Source organism: Sebastes fasciatus, chromosome 10 (assembly GCF_043250625.1).
Source record: "Sebastes fasciatus isolate fSebFas1 chromosome 10, fSebFas1.pri, whole genome shotgun sequence".
NCBI classification, from domain to species: Eukaryota; Metazoa; Chordata; class Actinopteri; order Perciformes; family Sebastidae; genus Sebastes; species Sebastes fasciatus.
This window is the reverse complement of record NC_133804.1, coordinates 31298434-31322018: the sequence shown is the minus strand read 5'-3', so window position 1 is coordinate 31322018 and position 23585 is coordinate 31298434. Positions and strand designations below refer to the sequence as shown.

General features: G+C 39.2%; 3 protein-coding genes across 5 annotated transcripts; 1 reads left to right on the top strand and 2 right to left on the bottom strand.

Annotated features, from left to right (window-relative positions):
- Nucleotides 1–490: 490 nt before the first annotated feature.
- On the bottom strand, nt 491–9695 carry zbtb33 (zinc finger and BTB domain containing 33). Of its 3 annotated transcripts, XM_074649380.1 has the most exons (3): nt 9548–9695; nt 8094–8175; nt 491–3870 (listed from the first exon to the last, which is right to left on the bottom strand). In XM_074649380.1, exons 1-3 carry the CDS (start codon nt 9551–9553, stop codon nt 1979–1981), a joined length of 1980 nt encoding a protein of 659 aa, XP_074505481.1. In that variant the 5' UTR covers nt 9554–9695; the 3' UTR covers nt 491–1978. The 3 variants fall into 3 exon arrangements, with proteins under 3 accessions (XP_074505481.1, XP_074505480.1, XP_074505482.1); XM_074649379.1 differs by lacking the exons at nt 8094–8175; nt 9548–9695 and adding an exon at nt 6705–7255; XM_074649381.1 differs by lacking the exons at nt 8094–8175; nt 9548–9695 and adding an exon at nt 5478–5833.
- Nucleotides 9696–15997: 6302 nt separating this feature from the next.
- Nucleotides 15998–20346, top strand: nkap (NFKB activating protein). The gene is given in 9 exon segments (XM_074649376.1): nt 15998–16299; nt 16302–16675; nt 18098–18178; nt 18297–18361; nt 18451–18543; nt 18633–18675; nt 18764–18964; nt 19601–19750; nt 19884–20346. Coding segments are annotated over 9 exon segments (1314 nt in total). The 5' UTR covers nt 15998–16167; the 3' UTR covers nt 20059–20346.
- A 1411-nt stretch (nt 20347–21757) lies between these two features.
- On the bottom strand, nt 21758–23425 carry ndufa1 (NADH:ubiquinone oxidoreductase subunit A1). Its single transcript, XM_074649377.1, has 3 exons — nt 23175–23425; nt 22946–23035; nt 21758–21838 (listed from the first exon to the last, which is right to left on the bottom strand). Exons 1-3 carry the CDS (start codon nt 23274–23276, stop codon nt 21818–21820), a joined length of 213 nt encoding a protein of 70 aa, XP_074505478.1. The 5' UTR covers nt 23277–23425; the 3' UTR covers nt 21758–21817.
- Nucleotides 23426–23585: the final 160 nt, after the last annotated feature.

Genomic DNA, 23585 nt, shown 5'->3' with positions numbered 1-23585 from the left:
CATCAGCGTGTTAGCATTTAGCTCAAAGCACCTCTGTCTTTAAAGGAACAGTGTGTAACATTTCAGGGGATTTATTAGCAAAATTGGAATATTATATATATATATATAATGTTTTCATTAGTGTATAATCACCTGAAACTAAGAATCATTGTTTTCGTAAGGTTAGAATGAGCCCTTCATATCTACAACTACAAGGAGGCGTTTATTTCAAGATGCTATGAAGATACACAGTAAGTACAATGGCAGATGTTTATATGCTGTTAGTGCAAGACAATTAAGTTAAAATAGTGAAATAATTTATTTACCAACAGGGAACACTCGTTGCTAACTGACAGAAAAGGAACATTTTGTACAACGCCAACAGAGCCGAGTATTTAATAACTATTTAATTTTGTCCAGCGCTATAAACCTAATAGATACATCTGAAACAGTAAAAAAAAAGAAGTGGGATTAACACAAATATACTGTACATCACACACACACACCAATGTTAATTAAAAGCAAGTCCTGCATGAGTTTATTGAATGACATGAAGTAGAACAGATTCTCATGTTAGCACTACTTTTTTTTTTTTTTTTTTACTCATGCTGACCATCACTACATTTGGACACATTGAATTAAAACAAGAGAAAGTAAAAATATTACAAAGAAAATATCTTCTGCCTGATCCAACACTAAGTGCTATACGTACGGGCTGAAGTAAACCTCAATTTATGTAAATCCTATCATCACATTTGTATGCAAAATCTCTAGCCTACTCTGTATGTAGCCGGCAGATTTTGGCATTAAAATAACAATTTAGTAAACATGAAAAAAAGCGTAGAAAATAAAAATGTACAGGTGTATGAAAATAAAACGGTGTTTAATGGACAAAAAAACGTTTTCCAACCACTGAAAAATTAAATAACCATTGTATATCTTCCCCGACACAAACACCCACATGTGGGATCGCCAACAATCACAAGATGAAAAAATATATTTCAGATCATGATCATCATTCTCTTTTAAAGAATTAAGTTTAGTCTCAAATAGAACTCATTTAGAACAACGAACGATCCGTCCAGAAACTTCTTATTAAAATTTCCATCTGATTCATGATTGATGCATCCGGTAATGATGGATTTAAAATTTGAGCAACCTTGCTTTATTTCTTTATAGGTCACATGTATTTTACACAAATCTGTTGAAACCATAAAATGCATTAATGTATCCTGTGAACAAAGAAGGTCAACTGTGGTTACACACAAAAACATCAATTGAGGTTTCACATAATTTTATGAAGAAGAGCTCAGTGGGCTGTAACTGAATTAGGCAACGTGGCCTAAAGGTTAAAAACTACTACTGAAACAAAAGACATTCAAATGTCTCATTTCAATGCTTTGTGTTTCAGATTAGCAGAAATCTTTTCAGCTGATATAGATATAACAGAGCGAAAAATTAAACATACATGATTTGCCTTTTTATTACAGCTTTAAGAGTTAGGCCTTACATTTCTGGGGCAGTTTGTGATTCTTGATGGAATTTTTATCATCCATATAAGCTCATTATTTTCTTTACTGCTTGTGAACCGCTTCACCACTAATGTGACTGTCTTTTGTTCCAATGATACAAAAGATCAGGGCTATTACACAAGCAGAGTAACATGAGTAAAGGTATGGTCACATTACACTTCCATCCTGCAACTATTCGCTCCGTCTCCCTCTCACTTCGTCTGAAGACGGCACGACTGACAATCTCCAGCTGGCTCTGACATCACAGTTCAGCTCTGACATTATTCTAGCGTGCATCATCACCATGTTTAGTACAATATTACACCACAAATTCCGTTAAAAGGAGATGCTAATGTGACCGTACATTGAGCCGACACTATTGAGAATTACAGAAGAATATAGTTGACATGGAACCAAAGAGGAAAAAGGGTGTGGGGGGTGTGATTTGCACCTAAAAAAGGCACAGTTAATGGAGCAGCGAGTGTTGCTCAGTAGCTCTCTGGTATAACAAAGTCAAACTCTGTGGCTCCTTGTGGAGGACTGCTCATGGTCGACCCCGGTCGGGCGTGAGCATCAGGTGGCATGTGAGCATCGGGCTCGATGAAGATGTCGTCCCAGTTCAACATCCTGGTCTGGGTGGAGGAGTGGACCTCTTCGTCGACGGTGGTGGTTATGTGATGCACGCTGCCATCCTCGGATATGACGGGGACCCCCAGCCCGTCGGTGCTCCACGAGTACGGCTTCATCTGCACCGTTCTACACGGCAGGAGTCGGTACAAGTTGTTGTCCGTCTCATCTTTCTCTTTCCTCCCGCTGGGATCCTGGTTGTGGGCTTGCTTGCAGTGGGTGGACAGTAACTGGTAGTTCAAGAACATTTGATTGCACATCAAGCACTGGTACCTCCTCTCTCCCGTGTGATGGATTTCATGTTTAGTTCTGTACTCGGCCAGCGCAAAGACCTTGTTGCAGTAGCGACACGGGTACTTCTTTTCCCACGAGTGGGTGTTGAAGTGACGGCGGAGGCTCGTCAGACACACGTAGGGGCGCTTGCAGACGATGCATACAAAGAAAGTTTTCCCATCCATGATGAGCTCGTAGTGATCCTCAAGCTCTGTTTTGGTCTTCTTCTTGTTTGGGCCGGCCTTCGGTGACGTGGGTGCTTTATCCAGGGGTCTTAGCGGGGTCGCCATTAATGATCTCTTCCCTTTGTTGGCTTTAGAGCCCCCTTCACCTGGATCTTCCTTCACTGGGACAATGTCGTAAGTATTTTCTCCAATATTGGCATACACCTTACAGCCTGATGAAATTGAATCAATCTCTGTGGCTGTATTGAGTGTCACTGTCTTTTTTGCCGCTATAGCTGATTTGGAAGTGTTAGTTTGATTTGCTGGACCTTCAGACACATCTACGAGCTGTATTTTCAAATCCCCTTTTTGAGAGGAAGTAGAGACTTGCTTCTTGTGGACTCCCATTATATCGCTGTTTTCAGAGGATTGGGAGGCACTCGAGGGCTCAGGGGTGAAACTGCTTGACCTGGCTGGCGTTGTGGGAGCACTTCCTGAGGAAACTCTGGCAGGGGAGGACGAGCTATTGGAGCTGCTGTCTGGACTGTGCAGAGGGCTGCTGTTGGGGATCTTGGGGGCTGGACAACTGATCCTGGGAGGCTTTGCAGCCACTGTTTTCACGGAGGCTCTGGCTTTCTCTTTCTGTTTTGCAACTGCATGATTTGATTCTTCATTTTGCTTTGATTCTGCTTTTCCTGAATCACCTTTATCCAAATCAATTACCTCACCAGATTTACCTTTCTGACCGGCTGCTCTGGTTTGAGCATCTGTTTGCGAGACAAACATAACATCACTGTCCGAGTCGTCGTCGTCGTTACCTGCATGCTTGCTTGTCTGATTGAATTCCTCTGCAGATATTGAGAAAGACTCTGCGATGATGGGCATCACCTCTGCGGGCGCATCACTTTTGCTCTCCGTCTCCTTTGACAAACCCGGCAGACCCTTCACTTGTGATAACGGTGACCCCAAGTTTGCAATGAACTTGACTCCCAGTATCTGCCCAGCATTGATGAGCTCCTCAAGGATGTCGGAGCGGACGCGGATGAGCTTGGAGCTGTAAATGTAATTGAGAATCTCCTCAAAGATTTCTGCTTTGATGAAGTTTAACTCGATCACTTGTCCAGCGACACTGAAGAGCTGGTGGAAGTATGTACTCGAGGCAGACAGGATTGTTTTGTGAGCTCTGAATTTCTTGTCCTGTATGATGATGGTGACGTCACAAAATAATCCATGATTTCGCTGCTCGTTCATCGACTTCAGCACAGCAGCTGAATACTGTGTGTCGGTTGCAGATATCAGCTTTAGACTTGGCATGGCTGTGGAGAGAAACAAAATCAAAAAGAACAAATGAGAATCACATTTCTGAATGCACAAGAAAAGTCAGTTAAGGTTTTGGCTCAAATTCAGCTTTTTGACATTTCCATATCCTGCTTTTCCAGTTCTTTGACACCCACGCAGTCAATAAGTGAATTATCAAGAAATTCTGTTAACAAACAACGTCTGACTTTCTTTTCCTTTCTTTGTGCAATACTGCCTGTTACACCCAGTTTCCAGTGTATTAGCTAGCTACAAGCCCTACACCCACAAGGGTCATACTGTCTTTTGAGGAAATCGCCTGAGAGGTGTTGATCATGATCATTTAGGCTGTAGTTTGAGATGCTGGCAGTAGCTCAGTCCATAGGGACTTGTCTTGGGAACCGAAGTCCCTGCATGGACCAAGTGCTGAGTGTGAACTGGTCACTGGAGAGATGCCAGTTTGCCTCTTGGGCACTGCCGAGGTGTCTTGAGCAAGGCACCAAACACCCAACTGCTCGGTGCGCCTGTCAGAGGCAGCCCCCTCTAACACCTCTACATTAACGCAGGTATATAGGTCCTGTTTGTGCATGCGTGTGTGTGTGTGTGTGTGTGTGTGCGTGTCCGTGTGTGTGTGTGCGCGTGTCCGTGTGTGCATGTGTCCGTGTGTGTGTGTGTGTGTCCGTGTGTGCATGTGTGTGTGTCTGTGTGTGTGTGTGTGTGTCCTGTATATAACAGAGTGAACAAATTGATTTCCCCTCTGGGATTAATAAAGTGCCTTTCTTCTTCTTCTAGAAAATAGATAATAGAAGATTTTGAGGCCAATATCGATATTTGAGAGTAAAAATGTTTTTTCTGGTGGACAAACTAAACTCACTGACACTATAGTCTCATACTTTCTGCACTGAAATGTTTCATCAGTCATCATATAACCTTACACCCACTACAATATGCAAATATGCAATACGCTAATATTTGCCCTGCCCACTCCAGTATGAATGAAGTGGACAAGATGTTGCAAAGCAAAATTAAATTTAATGATTATGAAGCTAAAACAAATCCGTTTAAACAAAACAATGTAAGATAATATGAAGGTTTATGGATGTTGTTGGCTTAATATGATGTTACCTATCAACTGGCTGCTGTTTATGTGCAATTACAACAATCATTAGTAGAAATATACTTTAAAGTTCTATAAAAACGCCGTGTTTTAGTGTTTGATGCAAACAGAAAGTCAGAGTATGCATGTGAACATCATTGTTTTGCAGGAAATATCAGCCATCAAACCAATAACGTTAGCTTAGCTTCACGTTAGCTATAATTAAGCTAGTTTAACAAAGTTGTAGCTGAAATATTAATCTCGCATAACATTAAACAAGTGCTTAACTATGTTATGTAACCTCCACAGAGACATGTGCTACTTCACTGATCTATAATCGATGCTATCGATGTGTTTAAAGTCGTTGTTAGATGCTAACAAAGGCTAGCTCCTCTCTTCCTCTTTAATGGAGCAGCGCGGCCTACTAGCTAGCATCCTGTTAGCATGCTATGCTAGCTCCAAACACAACACCCTCAATGTGAGGAGTGAGACCATGCTGCTCTACAACAGCTGCACGTTAAAGGGATTTACCTGCTGGTGTTTTCTGCCAAGACTATGCTGGAGCAATACAACCACCGACAGTAGCAGTGAGTTAGCTGCTAACGCTACAGACAGACAGACAATAGCTAACAACAGACAGACAGCAGCTAACAACAGACAGCTCTCTGCCAGCTGCTCCTCTCTGACCGAGCAGCCGCCAGGAGTCGCCCTAGTGGAGCTTTTATTACTAATATCACACTATTTAAACTACATAGCATTACAGGATATATTACATATAACAGGTTTAATTCATATTAGCATTAAAAAACAATAATTAAATGGAGTCTGGAGGTTATTTTAGTAGTAAAGTGTTTACTTTCTGCACGCCGGGTTTAGCGTCGAGATAACTACCGGGTCATTCCCTTTCAAAATAAAAGCATAGAGAATGATATTAAATATTGTCAAGTTATTGTTTAAAGAGGTTCTTAATCTCAATGGAACTAATCTGGTTAAATTAAGGTTAAATAAAAAAAAAAGGCAAACTTTACAAAAGCTTTTCAAAATTGCAGGGAATACATATACATATATACATATACATATATATGTATATGTATATATATACATACATATATATGTATATATATACATACATATACATATATATGTATATGTATATATATACATATATACATATACATATATATGTATATGTATATATATACATACATATACATATATATGTATATGTATATATATACATACATATACATATATATACACACACACATATATATATATATACACACACATATATATATATATATATATATATATACACATACACATATACATACATATATATACACACACATATATATACACACACACATATATATATACATATATATTAATATACATATATATATACATATATGTTTATATATACATATATACACACACATATATATACATATACATATATATACAAATATATGTATATATATATATATATATATATATATAGTCCATCTTGTTGCTAAATAATAATGAATGTGCTGCTAAAGACATGTAAATCCAGAGGACAGATGGTAATTTTGTAATGGGTTGTGTATGAATAATTGTGATGTGTGTTTTGTTTTGCCAGGTCTCCTTTGCAAAAGAGGTTCTTAATCTCAATGGGACTAACCTGGTTAAATAAAGGTTAAATAAATAAACAAAACAAAAAAACATTCCCCATAAGCCAATGTAGTTCTCAGCCCACTCAAATCAGTATAATACCTGCTGTGGAGACGGGTTTAGGTTCAGGTTTAGGTTCTCCTCTCCTACTAGAGTCTGTTGAAGTCCCCTCAGACTGGTTGAAGTCTTTATGCAGCTCATCAGAGATGCTCTTCCTGCTTCTTCCCTTGTATTGATCATACTTCCCCGCGTGTTTAGCTGTGTAATGCCGCTTCATGTTGAACATATTGAATAGTATTTTCTGTCTGCAGATGAGGCAGGTAGCGGTGGTGTTCAGATCAGTGAAGAAGAACTCCATCGCCAGAGCTTCTTCTACTTTCTTATTCACCGGTAACACCGAGTTTCTCTCCGTTTTAACGGTAGAAGAAGACATAATGTTGTTTTAATAACACACCGACTACTTTACAGAGAATACGCCGGTGTTGTTGTGTAGCATCACAAACTAATGTGGCGGTTAAAAGTCCTCAGCTCCACGCTGTTTACAACTTCCGGTGTTGTGCAGAGGTTCTGCATGCAGCTCGCGGGAGCGCGCACAGAGTAACTTTAGGCGCGTTCCCGATCAACCGCGCCTCCCTCTGGGAAGTCATGTGGGAGGTGGAGGAGATCAGGAGGCAACTGCAGGAGGGGGTGATAAAAACCTACTGTAAGGACAGTTATCAGCAGCCTTCACAGAAAATTATTCCGGCAGCAACATTTTATTGGAGTAATCTTGTTAGTGATATTGACTGGAAGAAAGTTTGGTCCTTACCGCAAAAGATCCTTCTAACAAATCAGGTAAAAGAGGTGTCATTGAAGTTGATCCACAGATTCTATCCAGTGAAACATTTCGTACAAAAGTTAAAGGGACTGTTTGTAACTTTTTACATGTATAAATCTACCGGGTCGGTTTCCCATGCGCGCTCGCGTGTGGCCGGAGTCTCTGCTCCTCTGCCTGCCTTCACTCACACACCGCGCTCCACCTCACGTGCATGCACGCTCACTACACACTGCAGGAGACTTCGTAGATCTGAGAATATCTAGTGAATGTACATTGGACGTTTGTGTAGAAATAACTGCTGCAGCTCCTCCAGACCAACAGAGGTTTCCCGTGTCTTGTGAAGTGACAGGGCTCCGCAGAGAGAAACGTTATCGTCTCCGACCGGGTGCCGGTGTCTCCCCTGTTCCCTCGGACCGCTGTTGGAGACGATAACGTTTCTCTTCCTGCTTCAGCCCCTGAGGCTGATTGTGGAAAATCTATGGCAGATGCATGCTCGGCGCCAACTGATCACGAGTGGAGTAGCTCATCATATGGCTGCCCATAGAACTGTCCTACAGCCACCTCCTATAGGAGCATATACCAGCAAAGCTCTCTTTCAGACCCTGATTGTGTCCAGCTTCAGCCCATTCAGGATACATGTAACAGATAAAAAAAAAACTGATATCATGACTCACCTTTGCTTCTCCTGTTATCCTGTCCAGCGGCAGGTTTTGCGCGAACTACCGTCTGGCACCCGAAGTCTCTGGTCGGTTCATGCTGAAATAGAACATAATTCTGTTTCACAATTCTAGTTCATCCATGTTCACTTTCTTGAAAATAACCATGTTTTAGATGTTAAATGTGCAGTCGTGTTAAGCGACATTCTGACCCAACAACAATACACATAAACTGTGAAACAGGTCTAAATAAAGCCTCGCTTATACTTTAAGGAAGGACGGTGGCATGGACATGCTGAAGCTGACGTAGAATCGTGACAAGGAATCATTTGGATCTTTTATACCCTGTGTGGGATTCTCCTTGCGGCAAACCGACATTCTCAAAGCTCCTCAAAGTTCGCCATTTTCTCCTTTCATCCGTGCCCACGTAGTTAGAAAAATTTGGACGTGCACGGACAGGTGAAAACCTGCTGCACGGAACCCTCACGAAGGGCCGTGTCAGATGGTGTGATGTGACGTCACTTTGGCTGTGTGGACACTTGTCACCCTACAGGCGCGGCGGGCGCTTCAAAAACGTCCTGGCAAAGCGCGTCGGGCAAAACATTATGGTGCACCTGTGGAGCGGGGCTGCATGCACAACCAAACGATCAAATGTGATTAATTAACGGAAAATGTCTCTCAATGTCAAGGAAGAATCCTCAAACGATGCTGCGTCATCGAATCCCGCCAAAGGACTGTTCGAGTGTCAAGGATCCTTCGAATCCTACCAAGGACTGAGTCCTTTGTTCAGAGGATTTTTAAGGATGCATGTGTGTATCTTCCACGCTCCTAAAACACCCACAATCCTATCCGCATGATGCATTTCCTGTCCCCAGATTTGGAGACAAAGAAAATACGCTAGTAGACTTTCAGTTATTTTACTTCAAATCTGTTTCTGAACAAATTTGAGGCGAAAAATTGGCGATCCAGTTGCTGAATCTGAAGTCACATTAGATCTACAAGGCCAAATTTTAAAGATTGTTCAGGGACAGACTCGTTCAGCGAGCTGACCCAGTCATGTTAGCACAAGCAGACCGAGGGGAAAAACAATGTGTAGCGCTGGCATATTTTCACATCTAACTTTTTTTTTTAATTGAAGGGTTTGTTTTGAAAAAGCAGAGTCAAAGGTTGTTGGAACAGTGGAAAGATTAACTAAGATGGGTTTGATGAGTTTTTTTTTGTGTCTGTCAAGTTTGAAGTTTGTTTTAAAATCAGTGAGGTAAAATTAATTAGTAGCTTTTATATTAATTCTATGTTAATAAATTATAATAATTGTCCAAATCCCTGTTGATTTTTATTTATTTTTTAATAGACATGCATGTTTTGAATGTTTATATTATTTTGAGGAATGCAAAATCAATAGTCGTACTAGAATAATAGAGATTTTAACGTACTGAATTGTTCTAAATAAAGTAAAAATAAATAAATACCACCTCCATGTCTTCTGCACACTAGATGAAGTTTTAGGAAGTGTAAACTCCAGGAAGTGGTCTTCCCTAGCCTCCTAGCCTCCTAGCCTCTGTAGGACCCCACTAGGAAGGACCCTTCCTACCAAGGAAGCATCCTTGACTTGACCTTGACAGTAGCCTCACTGAAACTATCACGATATGAGGTATGAAATCCTCCTTCTCCCACACATATTCTGCAGCTTTCTCAACAGCTAACCAGCCAGCTAGTCCTGCCACATCTACCGGCATCAGAATAAGGCCTGTTGAAGGAGGTTCTTCTTCTTCTTTGGTGTTTATTGGCGGTTGGCAAACCATCTTAGAGGTGCATTACCGCCACCATCTGGACTGGAGTGTGGAACAGAAGATTGTGCAGAAACAAAATAGAACTAAAAAAAAAAAAAAATTAAATAAATAAAAAATGATAATGAAAACTCTAGATTCTTTTAACTAAATCAGTTTTTCTCAAAAACGGAATAATTTCACTGTATATATTATCTGCTTTATTCCCCAATAGACCTGACACTGAAAAGTCGTGATGTTTTGCCTTCCTTAGTGTCTGAAAAAGGTGATTCCTCTGGATAGTGTAATTACTGCAGTGTATCAGTACGTGTTCAACAGTTTCTGGCTGGTTACAGTGTGTACATTTCCCAGTTGGGTGTTTGCCTATTCGATATAATGTTTGATTAAGACCTGTATGTCCGATTCTTAGTCGAGTGATGATATTTTCTTCCCTTCTTTTCCAGCCCACCTTTCTCCCTGCTCCAACATGTTTCTGTATATTGTACATATGCCTTCCAGTTTCCTGATCATCCCAGTACTCCTGCCATACTTTTTGTGCATAGTTCTTGATGAATGGTTTAGCCTCAGCTTTACTTAATGGAATTTGTAATTCTATATTCTTAATTCTTAGTGTTTGTTTGGCCAGAATGTCTACCTGCTCATTTCCTTCCACACCAACATGAGCAGGAACCCATATGAATCGTGTACCTGTGCCTTTTATTTCCATCCTATACATAATGAGAAATATTTCATTAATTAAATCCGTTCTGACTGATGATCTACCAGATCCTATGCTTGTGAGTGCTGAAAAACTGTCAGATGCAATAACGGTGTTTTTTATTTCCCTCTCCTCTATCCACTGCAGGGCCAATAATATTGCCAATATTTCTGTAGTATATACTGACACATCATTTGATACTCGTTTCTTGATGTATGTCTCACTCACCGGGATATAAACTGCTGCACCTGCACACCCTGTCTCAGGATCTTTGGAACCGTCTGTAAATAAGAACACGGAGTCTGAGAAGTGCTGATCCAAATAATTCTGGACTATGCGCCATGCTGGAATTTTCTTTGACTTCTCCTTCAATTCCTGCTGTAAATTGAGGTCAACATTTGGTAATGGGAATAACCAGGGAGGAATGGAGGAAACTGAAACTGTAGAGCAATATTGGAATTGACATAACCCTATGTTTTCTGCCTTTGCATCACCTACCCACCCAAAGCTTATGAAGTTTGTTTCATTATGTTCCCAGCAGTCTATCAAAACACTTTTGGTAGGGTGAGTTTCATAATGCCCCTGAAGATTAACCCAGTATGCCAGCATTAATTTTATTCTTCTAATCCGTAGGGGCATTTCTCCCACTTCCACTTGCATTGCTGATACCGGAGATGTTCTGAATGATCCACTAATGATTCTCAAAGCCTGAGCTTGCAGTACATCTAATTTCTTGAGGTTTGATTCTGCTGCTGACATGTAAGCTACACACCCATAGTCAAGGACAGATCTCATGAGAGCCCAGTATATATGTTGTAAAGATGCTCTACTTGCTCCCCACTCCTGTCCTGTCAAACAACGCAGTATATTGATGACTTTTTTACATTTGCTCCTGATTTTATCTAAATGAATGTTCCATGTGAGCTTTTCATCAAACCAAATCCCCAGAAATCTAACAGCTTTGACTTGCTCCAGAGGTTGATCATACAGTTTTAGGGAAATGGGTGCGATTTTACGCCGTTTTAAGAAACAAATAACTTGTGTTTTTGCTACTGATAACTTGAATCCCCATTTGTTTGCCCATTTCTCCACCTCAGCTATTGCAGCTTGCATTTTCTTATTAACAAATGATACATTGCGGCCTCTTATCCAAAGAGCTCCGTCATCCGCGTACATAGACTTTCCTATATTTTGCTCAACCTGAGAAAATATATCATTGATCATTATATTGAATAATAACGGACTACATACACTACCTTGTGGAGTTCCATTATCTACTGTATATTCATTTGAATATTCTGCATCTACTCTTACCTGTATTTTCCTGTCAAATAAAAAGTCCTTCACCCAATTATATGCTCTACCACCAATTCCCAATAAATTCAATTTAATGAGTAACCCTTCTTTCCAGAGCATATCATATGCTTTTTCCACATCAAAGAAGATAGCTAATACTACTTCTTTGTTGGTCTGTGCTTTCCTGATGTCTGACTCTAAGCATAAGACAGAGTCCATAGTATTGCGACCCCTACAGAACCCACTTTGATGTGGAGATAAAAGAGCTTTACTTTCCAGGAAACATGTTAATCTCTCTGTAACCATTCGCTCCATAATTTTACATAAATGAGAGGTTAGGGCAATAGGTCTGTAACTATATGGATCTGATGGGTCTTTCCCTGGTTTTAGAATAGGCACTATTACGGCTTGTTTCCACACTGAAGGAAGTTGTCCAGTTTCCCAAACTCTGTTATACAGTCTTAAAACAGTGACCAGAGTGTTATCTGCCATGTTCTCTAACATTTTATAGCATACGCCATCTTTACCAGGTGTGGTCTGACGTGCACAAGTTATTGCTCTTCTCAATTCAAACATACTAAAAGGCAGGTCTATTGGATCTTCTGATGTCTCTTTTTTCTCTAATATTTTAGATTTCTCCAATAAAACTCTATTTCTACAGCGCCTGGCCTCATCTGTTAGGTTGTCGGAGCTGTGAACTTTCCTGAATGTTTGCGCCAGAAGTTCAGCCTTTTCTAGGTTGCTGACAGCCATTTGATCCCCATTATTCATCACTGGTAATTTATAACTCCTTCTGATCCCTCCCATTCTCCTGATCATGCCCCAGACATCTGAAAGCTGTACTTCTCTTCCTATACTGCTACAATATTGCCTCCAAAATGTGCGTTTTTGGGTTCTTATTGTTTTCCTTACTATTGCCTGTGCCCTTTTATACTGGATCAAAGCATCCTGTGAATGAAGTTTTTTGAGTTCCCTAAATGCTTTATTTCTATTTTTTATGGCTTTGCTACATTCGCTATTCCACCAAGGTAAATTCTTAATACGTTTAGTTCCTGTACTCTTTGGGATTGTTTCCTCAGCAGACTGAATTATTTCATTAACTAGTTCACCATTAAATATGTTTACATCCATTTGATAATCTTCTTTAATTCCCTCACATCTCGTTGCACTTATCTCTTGGTAAGCAGCCCAATTAGCATTTTCCAACTTCCATCTAGGAATTTTCTTTCCCTTATCAAAATAAATTTTTACACCAACTTTAGTCAGTACGGGGTAGTGATCGCTGCCCATTGTAGTATGCTTTATTACTTTCCATGTGCTTACACCTGCTAAAGTACTATTTACAAATGTTAGGTCAAGTGCTGCTTCTGTGTTTTGAGTGCTATTATACCGTGTTCCCTCCCCATTATTAATACACACCAAACAGTGATCATCTATAAATTCTTCTACAACTACACCATTAGCATCTGTGCTATTGCTCCCCCACAATGAATTATGTGAATTAAAATCCCCACACCATATTACATTATTTTGCAATGATCCCCCTACATCCTCCAATATACCTTGACTTAATTTCCCGCATGGATTATAAAAGTTAATTATATCTATATCACCTCTGTCAGTCCACACCTTAACAACAATTGATTCATGCTCAGTGTTTACATGCATTATCTTGTAACTCATTTCATTCTGTATGAATGTTGCAACTCCTCCACCATTACCAGATTCCCTATCCCTTCTAACTACAGAATATCCCTTTACAACAAAATCCCACTGTGGTTTCAACCATGTCTCTTGTATACATATTACATTCGGTTTATTTTGTAATTTATCAATGTACTTCTTAAACTCCTGTCCATTTGCTATTAAGCTTCTCGCATTCCATTGTAGCAGAATTAGCACCATTAAGAGGATCCAGCCCATGTTTGTGCGGATTGTGTATCTTCATTCAGAATGTCTCTAACTGTTTCCCATTGTAACCCATTTACTTCAAGGTACTTCTCAGCTGATCTTACAATTATTTTAATCCTTTCATTGCGACTTTTTGACTGTGCCGAACAGTTGATTATTTCTGCCATAAAGAGCAGTCACTTTTTCTGACTAGCAGATTTTCCTCCTTCAACTTATCGCATCCTGCACATTTTACAACATCTTCATTCACAGTGTTATTTTGCTTTGTCACCTTTATTCCTCCTGAAACCTTCTTTGCTGCCTCTGCATAGCTGATTCCCTGATACACCTTGACTCTCTGCACCTCACATCCACCGTACGCTGAGCTATGTTCTCCACCGCAATTGCAGCATTTCAGCTTTGCTCCCTGGGCACATTTGCCATACTCATGTTCTCCTCCACATCTTCCACACCTTTGGTGTCCTTTACACACAGCCGCCACATGTCCAAATCGTTGACACTTAAAGCATCTGAGTGGTGGGGGAATATACAGCCTGACATCATAGCACATATATCCAATGAAGATTTTCCTCCTCAAAAGTGATCAGCACTGAGAGACTGTCACTTTTAATGCCATTTCTGTTTGATTTCATGCGTTTGACTTCACTTACTTTTGCATTAGTTATGTTTGCTTTAACATCGTCATCTGTTACACTTACTGGGATCCCTGAGATGACTCCCTTGACTAGTTTTTTGTCACCAGCTAGGGAACATTGTACTTTTCTGCCATTTATTTTGTTCATCCTGATTGCTCGCCCTTGTTGTCCTCCATCCTTGCACATAATTAACAGTGATCCGTTTCTTAACACTTTAGCACTTTTTATTTCTCCGATTTCTTTACATATTGATCTGGTAAGTTGTATTGGATTCCACTCTCCAAAAGAAGCCCCTTCTTGCGCCAGTTTAATGATTACCTTATAATCATCTCTCCTCCTCTCTGTTACAGCTTCTCCGCCAACAGAATCACTATCATCCGATTTATTATTTGGATTCTTTTTACGTTTCTTTTTCCGAGCAATATCCCACTCTCCATAACTCCCGCCACCTAATTCCATCTCACCTAACTCGCTTCCTGATCCGTCACTTCCCTCTGCCATCTCCTGTCCAGTCACAGCCCAGTGTTGCCAACCGCCTCCTCTGTTGTCACTCAGATCCGTTGAAGGAGGTTAGGTCACTGCTTTGAGCTCTTGCGTATGACGCATGCGCAGTCTAACTGGAGCGACAGATCAGATTTTACTGCGCATGTGCTGTACCCTGAGATATGACGCGTTGATGACGCATTTCTTCACCTATTTTAACAGGTCTTGCATCAAAACAGGAAGTAAAGTAGTAAAGCGCCTCTTGCTTGATTTGATTGGCTGACTGGGACAAAAAAAAGTAACCCACTACCCCCATTGGACTACAGGTATTTTTGCTATTTGTTGTCCATTAATACCAACTGGAATATATATATATATATATATATATATATATATATATATAAATAAATAATGTTCCAGTTGTGCAATTTTGTTAATAGTCTGTTTATTGTCAATACTGTATATACTGCTCCTATTTTTATACTTCCTTCTATTTAAATGGTTCATATTTTGTTACACTTTGTTTAGCTCTTTTTTTACTGTGTTAGCTGATGCATCTTGTTTTTTGCACTATCCCCTTTGCTGCTCTACACTGCAAATTTCCCCACTTCGGGACTAATAAAGGAATGTCTTATCTTTTATATATATATATATATATATATATATATATATACATATTTATATATACATATTTATATAAGATAAGATATTTCTTCTGCATTATATTATTTAGAAACTATAGTTTATAATGGTGGTAATTTTTTTTTTCATTTTATTTTAATTCATTTTTTAATTACTGCCTTTGTTTTGTACCTACATTGTATATTTGTTGTGCTCCATTTCTTGAAAAAAAATAATATCTTATCTTATATATATTTATATATTTATTTTTGTTCATATTTTTTCATATTTATAAATATATATATATAAGATAAGATATTATTTTTTTCACCACCATTATAAACTATAGTTTCTAAATAATATGATACAGAAGAAATTATATGTAGTATTTGATTGTTGCCACATTTTTTCTGTATTTATTTATTTTGACAAACTACATTGTCTTATAAAGTTATAAAGTAGAAGCGGAACTGTGTTTATTAGTTACATGTTGAGGAAGAGTTTGGGAACGGACGTCTCGCCACTTCCTGTTATTAGACGCTTTGCCTGCGTACTAAAGAACACATGATGCACGTGTGTTAACTTCTCTCTTTAACAAACTACTGCTTCTTCATCTGTATCGTGTCCCGTAGTGTCGGTGGGAGTCTAAGCCGTCTTTAGTGATGCCTCAGTCGGGTGGTTCGAGCTCAGACGGCGGTGTGGAGCCCCGGAGTCCCGGTTCTCGGAACCGCAGACCTAGGACTCGCTCCCGGTCCCGGTCCCGGAGCCGCCACCGCTCCGGCAGCAGAGAGCGGAGTCTCTCTCTCCGTACAGCTTCGGGCCAAAACTCCCGAAGCCGCGGAACCGGGAGAAGGAGCATGAGGAGCGGGACCGCCGGTTCCGAGAGGCCAGAAACATCCGGAGGATCCGCATCGGAAGCCCCCAACGGGGCCGGTCCAGGTCCAGATCCAGGTCCAGAGAGCGACACAACAACAACACCAACACCAACACCAACACCAACACCAACATCAACACCAACACCAACATCACCAACACCAACACCAGTTACAACCACTGGAGCGAGCAGCGGGACGCCGCCGGGAAACACGGAAACAGCTTCAAAGATGATTATTACTACGAGCAGCAGAGAGACGACGTTCAGAGGCAGAGACAGGAGGCCTTTATAGCCAGGTAAACATCACTTAACACTAATATAATAACACAAAACACTACAGAGACAGGAGGCCTTTATAGCCAGGTAAACATCACTAAACACTAATATAATAACACAAAACACTACAGAGACAGGAGGCCTTTATAGCCAGGTAAACATCACTTAACACTAATATAATAACACAAAACACTACAGAGACAGGAGGCCTTTATAGCCAGGTAAACATCACTAAACACTAATATAATAACACAAAACACTACAGAGACAGGAGGCCTTTATAGCCAGGTAAACATCACTAAACACTAAGATTATACAGCTATTTATCATCTATTAAACTACACTAAACACTACAGAGACAGGAGGCCTTTATAGCCAGGTAAACATCACTTAACACTATAAATAATGATCATTTATCATCTATTAAACTACACAAAACACTACAGAGACAGGAGGCCTTTATAGCCAGGTAAACATCACAAAACACCAAGATTAAAGAGGCCTTTATAGCCAGGTAAACATCACTAAACACTAATATAATAACACAAAACACTACAGAGACAGGAGGCCTTTATAGCCAGGTAAACATCACTAAACACTAATATAATAACACAAAACACTACAGAGACAGGAGGCCTTTATAGCCAGGTAAACATCACTAAACACTAATATAATAACACAAAACACAGAGACAGGAGGCCTTTATAGCCAGGTAAACATCAACATTTATCATCTATTAAACTACACAAAACACTAATATAATAACACAAAACACTACAGAGACAGGAGGCCTTTATAGCCAGGTAAACATCACAAAACACTAAGATTAAACAGCTATTTATCATCTATAAAACAACACAAAACACCAAGATTAAAGAGGCCTTTATAGCCAGGTAAACTACAACAAAACACTACAGATAATCATCATTTATCATCTATTTAACAACACAAAACACCGACATTAAAGAAGCTTTTATTGCCAGGTAAATTACACAAAACACTAATATTATACAGCTAATGATCATTTATCAGCTATTAATCACCAAATTGAAGCAGCAGAGGTTGAGAAATCCTGACTTTTAGTCCATATAGTCTGGGTCAAGCTTCAAAAACTGGATCTGTTTTGGTTGTCTGAAAGTTATACAGTATGTTGATTTGGCACCCCAATAAACAAATCAATCAATTAAGAACTTGAGTGCAAAATTAACATGAAAGTTTTCAGTGAAATTATAGAGAATAAATAAATAAATATAGGCCTAGCTTATATCGCGATAGAAACAATATAGATAGATGTATACGATGGACATTTTTACATCATTTTGATCATATATATATATCGTCATGTTGCCTAGCCTGAATAGTAATACATTTTATTTGTATAGCACCTTTCAAAACAGAATTTAAACAACCTGCTGTTTCATCTGTCCGTCTTTCTGTTCCAGGCGTCTGCAGGAGAGAGAGAGGATCGGTGAGTTAGGGTGTCCTGAAGTTTGGGGATATTCACCGAGAGTGAAAGAGCCAGAGTAAGTCAAGAATCTCTCCTCCAGAGCAACACGTTGTTTTGTTTTATCCAGCACTGAACTATCAGAGGATGATGATGATTGTATGAAAGCATGAATGTATTTCTTTGTTCTCCGACAGCTCCGATGAATTCACACCAGTCGAAGAAGACGAGAAGAACAGCAGTTCAGAGTCGAGCTCAGGAGGTGACAGCAGCACACGCGGTGTTTGAACACAAATAAATGATATTGTAGGTTTGTTTCAATTTACAAAGAATTCTGTACGTCATTGACAGCAGACAAGAAGAAGAAAAAGAAGAAGAAGAAATCCAAGAAAAAGAAGAACAAGAAACACTCTGAGGACAGCGAGCTGGGGTCAGATTCAGATGGTAAGACAATATTATAAATATCATAATTACATTCATTTAACAAAGTCTTTTTTTGTGAGTTTTATCATTCTGTTTTTTTTATCTTTCAGAGGAAGAAATAAAGAAGAAGAAAAAGAAAAAGAAGAGCAAGAAGTAAGTGTTAACATCTAGCAGCTATACGGCCAGCCTCATTCACAAAGAAAAGAGACATTTTGATCGAACATAATTTGTTTCCGAACAGGTCGAAGAAGTCCAAGAAGAAGAAGGCGAAGAAGACCCGCAAGGAGTCCAGCAACTCCAACAGTGAAGAGTCAGGGGAGGAGGAAGAGGAGGAGGAGGATCCCAACGGGGTTTTGTGGGTGGAGAAGACCTGCATGGACGAAAACGTGGTCGGCCCCGAAGCTCCGCTCACACACTTGTCGACGGACGACAGGCCTCTGGAGTGAGTCTATTATGTTACTAAAGCACTTTACATCATTGTGATTAGAATTTCACAATAAAAGCACGGCAGAGGGTTTTCTGAGTTTTCCTCTATGAATATCTTTGAGTTGTGGACAAAACAAGACATTTGAGGACTTGGGACTTGGGCTTCTGGAAACAGTAACATTACTGGCAGTAGTATGAACAAGTCTATACTAGGGCTGCAACGAAGGATCATTTTCATTATCAATTCATCTGCAAAGTATTTTCTAGTTTAATCGATTGATCGTTTGGTTTGTAAAATGTCAGAAAATAGTGAAAAATGTCAATCCCAGCTTCTCAAAGTCCACTGTGATGACTTTAAATGTTTTGTTTTGTCAGTCCAAAACAGAGAAAAGAGGAAAAATCTCCATATTTGAGAGGCTGATAACGGCATTTTCTGGCATTTTTGCATGAAAAATTACTTTAACGATGAATCTACTATTAAAATAGTTGCCGATTATTTTTTATCGTTGCAGCTCTATTCTATACTCTAAGAGGAAGCAAACACTCTTTTTCAGAATCTATATTTACAGCATATATAATCTTTTATTTTACAGTACTTTTTTTCTACATTTATGACTCAAGTTTAATAAGTTGAATATTTCTCTTCTTCTAGTTTCGGTCATGCGCTGTTGCCAGGTGAAGGTGCTGCGATGGCAGAGTACGTGAAAGCAGGCAAACGTATCCCGAGGAGAGGTGAGATCGGTCTCACCAGCGACGAGATCGCAAACTTCGAGAAGTCCGGCTACGTGATGAGCGGCAGCAGGTTGGTGATGTTTAGAAGAAGCAGAACTATAAACTCTCAGCATGGCTGTGAAATAAATGGTGATGTTTCAGATGTCAGTATGAGAGCAGCGATCTTTATCATTACTGTGATACTGACTAATTTAACCCTGCAGACATCGTCGTATGGAGGCCGTGCGTCTGAGAAAGGAAAACCAGATCTACAGCGCAGATGAAAAGCGAGCGCTGGCGTCCTTCAACCAGGAGGAGAGGAGGAAGAGAGAGAGCAAGATCCTGTCGAGCTTCAGGGAGATGGTCTACAGGAAAACCAAAGGCAAAGAGGAGAAGTGAACGTCACGTCTTTAGAGGACACCTTTACTTTTTTTTTCTTGAGGTATTAATGTTTTATTTTTATTGGGAGGAAAACCTCATTTAGTTTGAGTTGAATGTCCAGTGAGACGGGAGGATTTTAAATGTAAAGAAACGTGTGTAAGTGAGACTGTGGTATTATATTCTCCATCCTGTTTGCTCTCTGGAACTCTTATTCCCTTTCGACTGTTCAACCTAAATTTTCTCTTGTAAATGTTTTGCAAATCATCCTGATCAGAACGGTAAATAAATTTTCATTATCGAGTTTCATATTTCTTTTCATTATTTTGGTTGCCCAAAGAGATAAACATTTCTAGTTGTTTTTATTTTATTTATTTAAAATGTATTTAACAAGAAAAAGTCTCATTGAGATTTAGACATACAACAGTTAGACAATAAAATTTCAGGTCACAGCATGACTATACAAAAAATAAGACAATTTTATAGATTAAAAAGCATCTACAGACTGATGTACCTTACCCAAAGACTCCTTCAATCTATTTTTTAAAAACACAAAAAAGATAGATTGAAGGAGTTGGAGGAATATACATCAGCAAAGATTAATGTCTGAAAAATATAATATAATTAGTTTTGTCTATCATAAATTTTAAATATTTTGTTAATCATTTCCAGACCTCAGATTTATCTTTCGACTCCTTAAACCCAGTTTTCAGAACCACTGAATTAGAGCAACCTTTTTAGTTATACCAAGTTATTGTGCGAGTTCATCTGAGCTGCTACTGTAAATACTTCAGCTGGTTAATGGTCAGTAGAGTAAACTAATAGTTGAATAAATTGTCTATGCTGTTGAAACCAGTTCACTGGAGCTGGTAGTTTATTGATCAAACACCTCCTGATATTTTGGATATTGGAAGTAATCTGTTGATCATTTTTTTTCTGTGAATCAATTAATAATTGTCCGAAAATTCCCAAAAATGCACATCACTACTTCTCAAAACTCAAGGTGATGTCTTCAAATGTCCCGTGTTGTCTGAAAAACAGTCCAAAACCCAAAGATCTTCAACTGACAATGATAAAAAACAAAAACATAGCATAGAAAAGCAGCAATTTCTTTATTATTTGAGAAGTATTTACCTTTAGTTATGTCTTTATTCTCGTAATATTACGACTTTTTTTCTCGTAGTTATTACTCTATTCTCGTAATATTATGATTTTATTCTGGAAATCTCAGTTTTTTTCCCCTCAATCTGGCCCTAATACTCTGTAGTACTTTTGCTCTTTGGCCCCCTCACTGCATTAGACTTATATACTATATATACTTAAACTATAAACTGTGTTACATTCATCACCTTCATCATGATCAAATGTTTTGCGGCTCCAGACGGATTGTTTTTTAATTATTTTGCCTAAAATGGCTCTTTGGATAGTAAAGTTTGCCGACCCGTCCTAGACAATGTCGAATCTCACTACAGATTTTTATATATTCCTCCAGTACAACACTGGATTATCCTCTGTACAGGCGACATAACATCTACAGTATAAACTCCACAACAACAGGTGTAAACCATTTATTTGACTGGATCACCAATCTTGTCTGTTGCCTTTGAAATTCAACATATGAGCCAAGACGCCTCAGAAGGTTTCCAGTGTGGAACAGTTTAATTGATAAACGGGGACGTCTGCCTTAAAAGACTGAAAAAAACAAACAAACAGCTGAATGTTAAATATAAGCTTTTAATGTACAACTTTCTTCTCATTGGGGTCTTAATATTCCTGGTCATCAGTGGATGTTCTCGAGTCCCTGTTGAGGAAAAACAAAAGATTATCAGTCTTATTAAAGGTCCCATATCGTTCTCATTTTCAGGTTCATACTTGTATTTTGTGTTTCTACTAGAACATGTTTACATGATTTAATGTTAAAGAAAAACACTTTATTTTCCTCATACTGTCTGCCTGAATATACCTGTATTCATCCTCTATCTGAAACGCTCCGTTTTAGTGCATTTCAACAGAATTGCAACGGAATTGCGTTGCTAGGCAACAGTTTGGGTCGATGTTTACTTCCTGTCAGCTGATGTTATTCACATACACTGCAACAGGAAATAAACTGGGACACATTTAGAATGTTTATGTTTAAAACCGTGTAATGGTCTATATATTGTATATTTGTGACATCACAAATGGACAGAAATCCTAACGGCTTGTTTCAAAGGCAAAATATCTGAATACTGTGTTTGTGTTTCTCCGTATATTGAGCGTTTTGATAGTTTAACAGTATTTATAAAGCACTTAAACCTGCTTTATAATATAAAAAGCCGATCCCCGGCTGCTCGGGGTCACATGTCGATGTGTCCTTGAGCAAGACACTTAACCCCAAATTGCTCCCGAAGGCATAGCCATTGGTGTGTGAATGAGTATTCAAATTAGACCCTGATGGGCAAAGTTGGCACCTTAGCAGCCTCTGCCATCAGTGTATGAATGTGTGAATGCTGACATGTAGTGTAAAGCGCTCTGAGTGGTCGGAAGACTAGAAAAGCACTATATAAATGCAAGTCCATTTACCTTTTTAAATTACATATCATTAATATATTATTTTCATACATGAACTGACTATTTGTCAGGCAACAGTTTTTTTGATTTTTTTTTTTTGCATTTCTCTGCTCTCCAGACAGCTTTTGGTTTTAGTTTATTATTATATTATTATGCACAAACTATAAATTTAACATCACAGTGACCATACACACTGAGTTATTGTACTTCACTAGACTTTACTATTGCTATTTTTTTGCACCTGTGAGGGCATTTCTTTAGAGTTAATGTTTTTTTGTTTGCTTCTTTATTTATTTATTTATCTTTGTTTATTTATTTTGGAGTCATTTATTGATGTATTTTGTCCTGTTTGTCTCACCTTGGAGTCATGGTACTGTCCTGTTCCAGACACACGCTTGTCTCTCTCCATCAGATGCCACTGCCACGGATACCGAGCGATTCTCTTCTCCTACAGGGGAAACAACAACAACATTGTAGTTTAGAGAACCTTTAAACAGTGACAGACAGACAGCACGGGTTCAGCTTCATGCTACTAGTTAGCTGTTAGCATGGTGTTAGCCTCATTAGCTTCATTAGCTTCCTCTCACCTTCCCTCCGTTGGTGTATTTGTGAATCTGCGCGGTGGCGACTCCAGGAATAATCAAACACACCGTCATGACGCCCAAACTGGGCAGGATCTCATACCACATGATGACAGCCGGTGACTTTGATCAGAACCGAGTCTCTCTGCGACCTCCTTCAAACCTTCAGCAGGTTATTATGCTAACGAGCTAACGAGCTAACAGAATGAAGACTCCCCTGACGACCTACGTTCAGCTAGCCGGAACAGGAATAGCACTTCCGGTTCCTGTCTGAGTTCTTCAAAAGAAAAGCGTCAGCTCTACAAACATGATACAAATCCTCATTTTTATACAAACAACAAGACTATTATGCCGTCAAACTTTACATTCTGAGAAATATGTCCTGTTGCTTTATTTGAAATTCATTTGTTGAAAGAA

What these genes read in the sequence shown, in the direction of transcription:
- ndufa1 (XM_074649377.1), bottom strand. Translation starts at nt 23,276, where the DNA reads ATGTGGTATGAGATCCTGCCCAGTTTGGGCGTCATGACGGTGTGTTTG. An exon ending in AATACACCAACGGAGGGAAG is followed by an intron (nt 23,036 to 23,174) that starts GTGAGAGGAAGC and finishes TTTCCCCTGTAG; the next exon opens with GAGAAGAGAATCGCTCGGTA. An exon ending in GACAGTACCATGACTCCAAG is followed by an intron (nt 21,839 to 22,945) that starts GTGAGACAAACA and finishes TTTCCTCAACAG; the next exon opens with GGACTCGAGAACATCCACTG.
- zbtb33 (XM_074649379.1), bottom strand. Translation starts at nt 7,035, where the DNA reads ATGTCTTCTTCTACCGTTAAAACGGAGAGAAACTCGGTGTTACCGGTG. An exon ending in TAAACCCGTCTCCACAGCAG is followed by an intron (nt 3,871 to 6,704) that starts GTATTATACTGA and finishes TTCTCTCCACAG; the next exon opens with CCATGCCAAGTCTAAAGCTG.